We start from the raw sequence: 10574 nt of genomic DNA on the forward strand, positions 1-10574 counted from the left end.
TGAAAGGCTCAGGACTCTGGGGTGAGACATTGCCCAGAAGTACTCAGGAGTTTCCCACGTGTGGCCCCTTGGTGCCAGTTGGGGTGTATAACACATGGCTTAAGCCACCTGGTCCTCTGGCAGTAGCTCCTGGTGGGTGCCCCATGCTCTCAGCCCTGTCCCCCTCCTTGGAAGGCAGCTGCTGTTGGCAGCTCCGCAGCTCCTGTGGCTCTGAAGGTGCTTCCAGAGTCAGCACTGGAGCGGCTGACATGGTCAGAGGGGACATCCCACTGGTATCCCAAAGGAAGGGGTGCAAGGAGCACTGCCCTGTCGAGTCCCCAGCTCCCAAGTCCCAGTGCCCCAGTCCCCAACAGTCACATTGGACAGATGGGAGCTGGTGGCCTGGGGCCCCAGCAGCTGGCAGAGCATGGTTATAACACCTTGGGATATCTGAGTGTGTCCTGCACCACCCCTACACTGGGAAAGAGATATGATATGCCCCCGGCAGGGACATCCCTCAGGCTCCTTGGAGAGGCAGGGATGGCTGTTAGCTCAGTGCTGGTGTGAGGAGCTGTGGTCCCTGGGCAGGGTGGGAGCAGCTGTAACCCTCTGTGCCTTTGGTACACACAGGAAGGTTTCCTGGGCCCTGCCTTTGCAAAAGATGAGCGGAAGCACAGGAGACCCTATGAATTTGAGATGGAGAGAGATGCCAAACAGAGGAGCCTGGAGCAGCTGGCAGCAGCCCATGTCCATCCTCCCATTGTGCTGAACGGCTGGCGCGAGGCAGCGGTGGACTTGTCCAGAGGCTCTGATGGGTCCCCAGGGAGCTCCTCTCCTTTCCCCCTGAACACAAACATGCCCAAACTGGGGACTGTGAATGCCCTCCAGAGCTCCCTGGGCATGGACTTGTCTGGCATCCTACAGGCAGGGTTAATCCATCCTGTCACTGGACAGATTGTAAATGGCAGCCTCCGAAGAGATGATGCTGCCATGAGGAGGAGACGGGGCAGGAGGAAAAATGTTGAAGGGATGGACCTCATCTTCTTGAAGGAGAGGCCTCTTCCAAACAGGCTGCAGGTGGGTTGATTCTCCCCACTTTCACATGAACCCAGTGGAGTCAGCAATTTGTTTCGTGGCCCAGCTGCCCCCCTCCAAACTCTGCTGTCCATACACTGCACTGCTTCCTCCAGGACAGTTTGGTTTGTGCAGGACCAGGCAGGAGTAGATACTACAGGGAGGAAAGGAAGTTATCCTTCTGGTTTACAGCACTCTGGAGTGTTTGAATCCTTTTAAACATTATTAAAAGCAGCTGTTCCACCTCAGGGAGTGTTTAGGTTTAGGGAAGATGAGGAAGACAAGATCCTACTACACCCTTTCTCCTTCTGTCCTGGGATCCACTCAAAGAATAGAGCAAGGCCAGCATCCCTATACCACTTTTAGGAGTGATCTGAGGGGAAGTTGGTCTTCCTGGTGATTGGAGTGTTTCCTTGTGAGTTCAGAAGCATATCTCAGCTCTCTGTGCCTTCCCTACCACCAGTGCTGGGGATGGAGTGGAAATGTAATGTGGTGGTGGGTGGTGATTTAAGGAACAGGCACTGGGAGTATCTGGATTAGTGTGTGTGATGGGAGCAGATGACCTGCTTTGGGAGCTGGGCTTCTCGGGGTGCACATGCATCACTGCAGTTGCTGATGGGCTGTCCCTGCTCCTCCTTCCGTGGCAGGACGTTCAGGAAGAGCAGCCACAGCCCCCTCAGAACAGTCCCCTCCCTGATGGGCCAGTTGCTGCTACCTCAACTCCACAGCCAGTCCCAGCTGCAGGCAGCCAAGAGAAGGCTGTCCCGAATAAGAGTCTCCTTGACTGGCTCCGGCAGCAGTCTGACTACACACTCGATGTCCCCAGCTTTGGCACAGTAAGGGTGGCCTTCAGTGGCACGTGTGTGTGTGTGTGGTGTGTGTGTGTGTGTGTGGGTGTGCCTGCCTTGTGCGTTGCCCTTTGTGTTATGTTCTTTCTTGTAACATGGTTTGTGGTGTTCATTGGGGCTGTTCAGGGATTCATGACATGTTTAAGAGGTGAGCACTGTTCCCGTGTACAGCACTTGCTGCTGGAGAACTCCTCTCCTTTCCCCCAGAACACAAACATGCCCAGGCAGGGGACTGTCAGTACCCTCAGGGTTCCCTGGGCATGGATCTGTCTGGCATCCTCCGGGAGCTGAGCCCTGTTACCCAAGGTCGGTTCTCCAGCTGCAGTACATCTGTCTGCCCAATGCACAATGTGTTCCAGAAGGGCCAGGGATGGATGGGGACAGAAATGAGAAAATGGATTTGAGGTGTTCAAGGTCTGTCCATGTTGTTCTTTTTCACCTGCAGTCATTATAGGCAGTGCTGTTGTACTAAATAAGGCTCCCAGGCAAGAGAAAACCTGCTCTCTTTAAGAGCCACACTGAAGAGGCTGTGTTGGAGGCTGACAGGCTGTGGCCATCTGGCCATGGATGCTCTCAGAAAGCAGTGGCTCAGAGTGAGGTGCACAGTCTGTCTGATTCTTCCTGCTCTCTCATAAACCTCCAACTCTTGGTTTCACAGGTTGCTTTGCTACAGGTTTCAGCTTATTTAGGCTGTTTGACCATGCGGTAGGCAGAGCACAGACCATGAAACAGAGCAGGAGGAAATGTGGTGGTAAAACAGAAAAGACTCTGCATCTTGGTCCTGGAGGATCATGTGCCTGAGGCGGGGATTTCCTGGAGCTTGAAGTACAGGCAAGACATGAACGTTTTGAAGCTTGTTAGAGGTGAGAGCTGAGGAGCCCAACATCTGCTCAGCAGGATGGTGTTTGCTATTCAAACTTCAGAGACACATCCAGCTGTGTGCCCAGGGCCAGGACCTCACTGGAGCAGGTGTGGAGGTGCCTTCCCACTCCTTCCCAACACCCTTGCCTTCCAGGGAGGTACTGGAGCCTGTCCAGTCTGACTGTGCCTCTGGTGAAGCTCTTGCACCCAGAAAGCCCCAGTGCCTCAGGCCAGCCCTGCAGGATTTCTTCTGTCCATGTAGGATGGATTGAGAGAGGCTTTGGGGTACTGCAGTAGTTCAGTTCAAAGGATGAACTGCACTCAAGGCTTTTTTCTGACTCTCAGGAATCTGTGCTTTCTGAGTTACTGGTTATAATGCACCATCCCTGCAGGCACATTGACAGGGGCTGTGCAGTGACTTGGCTGTAACTGGGTAGGTTGCAGTTCCAGAGGGCTCTGATCCCAAAGAAGCATGGTGCAGCATCTCTGTGGTGAAAATAGGTGGTGAGAAGCAGGTGGCTGTATGAGAGTGACACAAATGGCACACACAGACCTGTTCTCTCTTTACTGCGCGTATGCAGTGTCCTGTTTACAGATGCATGTATAAGAAGCTGCAGTGTCAGGAGGAGAGTTAGAAAGGGCTAGGGCGCTCTAAGTGGGGTACACTGGAGACTATATCTACAAAAATCAGTTTTGCTGGTTCTGTGGCAGGGACCAGTTTGTGCTGCTGGTGCTGCTCCTGCCCCAGCCTGCAGGGATTCCCTGTCCCTTGGGAGCCCATCCATGCTGCTCTCCTGCAGGGCTTGTAGCCAGCCAGGCTCATTAAGCCATCTAGTCTCATTAACATTGTCTTGTTTGCACTCCAGAATTTTTCAGACAAGCCCAAGCAGAGGAGGCAGCGCTGCAAGGACCCCAACAAACTGGACATTAGCTCTCTGACGGGAGAGGAGCGGGTGCCGGTGGTACATAAGGGTACCGGACGGCGGGTAAGCAAAGGCCTGTTCTGTGCTCTGCCCTCAGTGTCCCAAAAGGCTTAGCAGACTTTGAGCTCACCTCTAGGGGAGATTTAATACAGAGAAGCCTATGGATGAAACAAAAGTCTGGAAGAGGTCTCTAATCCACATTGTCCTGTGACACATTTGTGCCCAGGGACATGCAGACCAGTGAAATAAGTGACTGTCTGCGTGAAGTAAGGGATGTAGGAGTGTCATCCCTTGCCAGGGGGCACAGACCTCTCAGTGGCAATGGGATACAGCCTTTGGCTTTAAAGCCACACTCAGCACAGCTGTGTCATGTGCTTTCCAAACTAGATTTGATTGTTCCCCTTGAGTTCATTGCAATATGCCACAATTTGTAACATTGCCACACAAGTACCTTTGGTTTGTTCCTCCTTATGAGGTACAGGCTAGAGCACACCAATACCCATCCCGCTGCTGGCCTTGTAGAAAGTGGAGGGTTGGAAGGGCTTTTTCTTGCTTTCTGAGCACAGAGTTTGGATTTACTTGTCTGCAGTTTAATCTCCAGGGCACTGAGGTTCTGAATAAGAAGGGGTATTCAAGATTACTTTGCACCATAATTAGTTCTTAAACACACCCAGGACTGTACAAGGTCGGAAGGTGATGTGACATTAATCCCATCTAAAAGCAGAACTAAAGAGTGAAGCAGAAAGGTTGTATCAGCCACATCTGTGTTCCCCTTTGTTGCCTCCATGCTTGGCCTTTTCTGGGTGAGCTGGAGACTTTTCCAGTTCTAAATATGGCTTTTACAGAAGCTCTGTCCCCATCACTGGTACCTGAGAGGGCAGTGAGCTGGACCACAGAGGCTGAACCTACCTTTTCTCCCTGAGCTGTGTGTCTGGAGGCAGCAGGCACACATCAAATCCTGCAGAAAGGCAAGTGTAGCAAGGCAGGAGTCTCCACCCCAGCCAAATTGCAGCCCGAAGCAAGAAGTTAAGGGAAGTGTAATCATATTTTTTGTATTATTTTACATAACTCTCTCTGCAATAGAGGTCATCCTTCTGCTGTGTTTTATAGTTAGGGGGAGCCACGGCACCAGCATTGAAGGAATTGCCAAGGTGGCTTGATGCAAACTTGGAGTATGCTGTTGCAGCTGACTGGGCTGACATTGTTAAGCTTTCAGTAAGTTAGAGCTTTTGGAGAAATCTGTATCATGTCATCTTTTTTTTTCCCCTCCCCATCCCCACAACCTTTCTCCAGTGAGGAGCCGGGAGCTGCGAGGCAGGCGCTGGGTGGGTGTGTGGGAGGGATGGCTGCAGAGCGGGAGGTTGGGCCGTGCCAGCGCCAGCCCCGTGGCCAGAGGGGGGCCAGGCCCCGGGAGCGGGCTCAGCCTGCCTGGCTGCAGAGCCTGGCCATGCTCAGGGTGCCGGGGGCAAGAGGAATGCCCTAGGAGCTGGACAGAAGGGTGTGGACAAAACATTCTCATGGGTCAAATTTTCAAAAACACCTCTATAGTTGATAGTTTTCATCAGCTCCTGTGAGCTCTGCCTGTGCAGCCGTGGGCCACCGAAAGCCCTGCAGGTCACCAGGCCTGAAGGGTCGGGCACAGGCAGGGAGAGGGGCAGGACAGAGTCTCCTGCACCACATTCACCCACCCTGTCCATCCAGCAGTCCCTGCCCCGCTGTGGGGCACAGCCTGTGAGGAGCCTCTCCCCTCCGGCCTGCCCAGCACTGCCAGATCGTCCTGCCCTGCCCCGCGGGCTGGCCTGAGCCTGACTTCTCCCTGCAGTCCCTCTCACCTGCTGCCTGCTTTTGGCCTGCAGTGGTTTGTGTGACAGCCTTGCAGAGGGCTGGAGGGTGAATCTGTTGGTGAATCTTAGAGGTTTGTACTGCTCTCAAATTGGTTTTTCCTTAGCTCTGGAGATTTGGCATGGTGTGTCCCACTGCCCAGGAAATGGCTCCATGTCCAGGCTGGCATCAGGGCCCCACCTCTGCAGCCAGCCCCGGGTGAGCTGACAGCTCTTCCTTCCCCTGACTTGAGGGGACAATCCCTTTGCCACAGAAACCACCGTGTGCCTGGCACTGCCCGGGCACCTCTCCTGTGCCCTGCTCCAATGGCTGCATCCCATGATCATTCCCACCCCATGGACACTGAGCTTTTGGAGAATGCTTACCCATCCTGGCAGGGGAGGGATGCAGAAGGATGGCCAGTGGCTCTGGGCACTCAGGCCAGCAGGAGCTGGGGCTGGCTGGCCCACAGAGCCCAGGGACACTCATGGCCCTGTGTAGCTTCTCCCACAGCCCAGTGGGAGATGCTCCCAGAAGGTTCTCCCTCCTTGGGCAGGTGCTGTGCTGAGCAGACTGCCAGGCACATCTAATTCACGTTTCTGCACTACAGGTGTCAACAGGAAATACTTTTCCTACCTAAATTTATTATTCAAAATGGTTCAAAGAGTGGTGGATATTGATACGCAAGGGAACCACAAATGGAAATGTTTAAATGTCTGTGTTGAGAATGCTGAAAAAGGGAGTGTTAAGTTGTGCTGTGGATCCCCCTGCACTGCTCTGTGTAACCAGATGGTTTCACCCACTTCTGGCTGCTGGGTTTTGGTCCTATGTCTCTTCTGTCAGAAGACCTTTCTGAATGCTCCCTGGCATTTCTGCGAAGCTCTGACCAGGAACTCCTCAGTCAGCACGCCCACTCTCTGTGTCATCCCATGAGCTTTGCTGTCCTGCACAGCACTGAAAATTTGGCCCTTCCCATCTCAAAGAGGATTTTTTCACCTGTTGCTGAAGGCACAATTAGAGCTGGGCAGGGAGCTGAATGGGCAGCTGACACCATGCTGCCCTGGTGCTTATCATGCTGTGAGCAGCTGGTGCTGAGGGTTGGGGTGAAAAACGGGGTAAAAACATGCTTCCTCCTCCCCTCCCTGAGCATTAGAGTGCAGGATCCTGCCAGGGCAGAACGAGGGTGTTTTGCATTTGGCAGCATCTCTTGGGGAAAAGTTGTGTGTACCTCTCAAATTCCATATCATGTAGGCAAATATTTCTGTGCCATCACCATCTGGGACACAGATGTGGGCACGGACAAACCAGATTCCCCTCGCTGCAATAGTAACTGTTGGGTGTTCTCTGTTATGTCTCATTTTCAGGGCTACTTACCCGAAAACAAATTCAATCGCATCCTCACCGAGCCTGTGCTCCGGGACACTGGGCCGCGCCGGAGAGGGAGGAGGCCCCGGAATGAGCTCCTTAAAGGCCCTGGTGTTGTAGCAGATTCTTCTTCTGGAATGGGACCACTGTTCATGAACGGACTAATTGCAGGGATGGATCTAGTGGGACTTCAGAACATGAGAAATATGCAAGGGATCCCTCTGACCGGGCTGGTTGGGTTTCCTGCTGGCTTTGCAGCAGTGCCCTCCGGTGAGGATGTGAAGAGCACCCTGAGCATGTTGCCCATGATGCTCCCGGGCATGGCGACCGTACCCCAGATGTTCGGTGTGGGAGGGCTCCTCAACTCCCCAATGACCACAACTTGCACCGCCACTGCTCCGACTTCGTTAACAAGCACAACGAAAGGCAGCACGGCCAGCGCCGAGAAAGCCAATGAGGAGAAACAGGGCAGCCAGGATGGGAAAAAGGAACCTCTCGCTGAAGATAAGCCTGGTCCTAGTTCATTTTCTAATCAGACAGAATCCGCAATAACTACCAGTAGTCCTGTAGCTTTTAACCCATTTCTTATCCCAGGGATGTCTCCTGGACTGATCTATCCCTCCATGTTCCTTTCCCCTGGCATCGGCATGGCGCTGCCTGGCATCCAGCAAACCAGGCACTCGGAGGCGGCCAACCTGGAGAGCCAGAAGCGGAAGAGGAAGAAAGCGAAAGGGGAATTGGCAAATCCAGAGCCAGAAACTGTCTCACTGCCAGAAAAAGAATCTGCAAACAGTCAAAACTGTGTGCAGCAGAGCCCGCCAGCGGCGGCAGAGAAGGAGCAGGACGGACCAACAGAGGAGGAGCGCCAAGCAGCTCACGATACCGATTAGACCTTTTGTTTCATTGAAAGAAAAACACAAAAAGATTGTGGCTTGTGAGTTTCTTATCCCATAAACTCTTTGTTACTTCCCCTCCCACCCTGCTCCACCTTCATAAACCTGTGTTTCCATGAGTAATACTATCTACCTAATTCCCTGTCAGAAAAAACTGGTGACATACTACATGTTAATAGTTGCAGGGTCTTGCCACTTTATTAGATAAACAGTGTTGTCTAGCTAGTATGGGAGGCACCGAATTCTCATTCAGTTTTTCCAGTCAATCATCCCAGCTGACAATAGCAAATCCAGTACTTGGTCACCCCCCGCAAATTGCTCACTCCTTTGAGAAGAAAAAGCAGCAAAAAAACAAAAGCGAAAGAAAAGTGTTTATCTCTTGGTCTAACACACAGACAAGGGTATTTCTGTCTACAGCGACACTGAACGAAAAAGCCTATATTTGGGCTAAAAGCACAGCTATAGTAAGTGCTAATGTGTATTTTTGATTTAAAGTATTTCCCTATTTTATCATGGTTACTAGAATAGTAGTATAGACAGAAGTATATAACTAATAATTGAAAATGCATATATTCATTTCTTTGAAAGGAAAAGCATTAACTGGTAGTGATATAATTTCTTGATCACCCCACCTCAAAGGTTTGGAGACAAACTGCAGAGAGTGAAAAAATGATGTAGACATTCTTTTGTGTTTTTTAAAACCAACGTTTGGTTTTATGTTATGTGGAATTTAGTTGCCCTTTCCTTGGTAGTTACAAGAACTTTCCAGCTTGAGCTGGAAAGGTTTTGCACACTTGCATGACTTTTCTGGGGTTACTGTATCTGTAGCAGCCAGTTCCTTCATCATTCTGCTTGTCTTCAGTTCTCCTCTCTGGCGTTAGTTCTCAGCTATGGCATTACAGGTGCTCTAAAGGTATTTTTTTCCAGCCATGAACAGACCACACCAATTTTAATGCTCTTATATGAACATTTAGGCTTTCTGAGTTTTTATATTTCCCACTCCTTACCCCAGAAGCGGCGTTCTTTCAGCAAACACGGAGAAGGCTGTAGGCCAGCTTCCCTCCTTGGGGAGTCCTCTGAGAAGGACCCTTGAGACTTTCAGAGCCTGAGTTTCTTACTTCTAGTGGTGGACTGTGAAGAGATGACTTTGGCTTCTTCCCATTCCGTTTGCTGTTGAACAGTATTTCCAGTCCTCCAAATGATTTCAGCATCTGCATTTCAAATGGACGGGTTTTAATGCTGCCAGCCCTCTGCTCCAGCTCTGGGTACTGAGACTCCTCCACAGGCAACTCTTCTGATTTCTCCTTCCCCTCACTCCTTTAATTCTTCTTTCTCTTGGGGTTCTTACTTGCAGCTCATGGTCTGAGAATTGAATAAAGCCACAGTGGTGCAGCAGCGAGTGAAGAGCAGGCGGGGAGGGAGTTGGAGTGTGCTACTCATCAGTTTCACACTTGGTTGTCACAATTTACTGTATTTTTTACTTTTTTTTTCTGTTGCAGTTTTGCTAATTTATCGGATGGTCCAAATGTTTTGACATAACTATTTCAGTTTGCATTATTTATTTATGATGCTTTTTGTCATTGTCTTTTATACATTTGGGATTATAAATTATGTACATGTTAAAATTAGCATCTCAAAGAAGTCTGTTACCCGTGGTCAAAAAAACAGCTGGTTTATATTTTCACAGAATTTATTCCCAGTTTACTGGATTGGATGATTTTTTAAAGGATTTAGCTAATCATAATGCAATCCTCCTCCCCCCCAATAATTGTGTTCTATTTAATAACATTCTTGTAGCATAGATACTGTATCACTATCGACAGATTTCTTAGAAATGCTGCTATCTCTATTTAACTAACATTTTGTTCAGTTTTTGCCTCCAGTGGAAGCAGAAAGGGTTTTTTCAGCTGTTAAATCCAAAATCAATATAATTTATTTATGTAAAAAAAAAGTCACGATTGATATATTTTTGAACCTTTTAAGTACTAACTTTGTTTTTATTCAGTGGAAGAACATGTACTTGCCCTAAATCCTTAAAATACAAATGCTATAAAACTTCATATATCTTCAAAGCCTTACTGTGAATGGATACAGAAATCTCTTCCGAGTCCATTTCTTGTTATGGGATGATTTTTCCAGGGTTACACGCATAAGGAACAGGGTCTAAAGTGAAATTTATTTAATTAGCCAGCATGCTCTATACCTTGTTCTTCCTTAGCAGACATGTATGCTACGTCTCTGGGTGTTTAGGCTTCTCTTTGCTACTTTGTGACCCTTTTGCAACCCGATATACTCTGTGGATTATTTAGACTGTAAGGCGTTAAGTGGCTGCTTCTTCTTTTCCATCATGTCCCTAACAAACGCCAAATTTTCACTGGTTTTCATGGCTATTCACACACATACATCCTTCACAAAATGTGCTAACAAAATAAACTGTCTGTGCTCTTGAACATGGATAAAAAGAAAAATATTTAAAAGTCAGATTTTTATTTTTTTAATTTAGTGACTAGATGATGCTTATCTTTCAGACTTGGGAGAGCCTTGCTACAGATGTATATAATTTTTTTCAGCAAATATATGTGAATGTTTAATTCACCTGACTCAGTGATAAACGTGACTTGCCTTTTTCTCAGCATGATCCCATGAGAAGCTGTTGAAAGCAGCAGCGTGGTTGCTGCTCTAGGCTGCTCCTGGTGCCCTCCTGGTGTGTTGCTCTGCCGCTCGCTGTCAGGGGCCGAGCCTGCAGCTCCCACAGCACCCTGGCTGAACTCCAGCCTGAGGGAACTCCTGTTCCACAGGGCTTGCAAGAT

The 10574-nt window shown here is 49.6% G+C and overlaps 1 protein-coding gene across 10 annotated transcripts in view; it reads left to right on the forward strand.

The window, feature by feature from the left end:
- The window catches only part of CHD6 (chromodomain helicase DNA binding protein 6), a 101432-nt gene extending 91188 nt beyond the window's left edge, over positions 1–10244 (forward strand). For 6 of the 10 annotated variants that reach the window (XM_064730003.1, XM_064730005.1, XM_064730008.1 and 3 more), the window contains 5 exons: positions 610–1056; positions 1701–1889; positions 3629–3748; positions 4796–4900; positions 6871–10244. In XM_064730003.1, the coding sequence (XP_064586073.1) occupies positions 610–1056; positions 1701–1889; positions 3629–3748; positions 4796–4900; positions 6871–7761 (1752 nt within the window). In that variant the 3' untranslated portion in view covers positions 7762–10244. The remainder of the gene's footprint in view (positions 1–609; positions 1057–1700; positions 1890–3628; positions 3749–4795; positions 4901–6870) is intronic. The other 4 variants (XM_064730010.1, XM_064730013.1, XM_064730011.1 and 1 more) reach the window with 3 other exon arrangements.
- Positions 10245–10574: the final 330 nt, after the last annotated feature.

The sequence above is a fragment of the Zonotrichia leucophrys genome, chromosome 20 (genome assembly GCF_028769735.1).
Source record: "Zonotrichia leucophrys gambelii isolate GWCS_2022_RI chromosome 20, RI_Zleu_2.0, whole genome shotgun sequence".
In the NCBI taxonomy this organism is placed as follows: Eukaryota; Metazoa; Chordata; class Aves; order Passeriformes; family Passerellidae; genus Zonotrichia; species Zonotrichia leucophrys.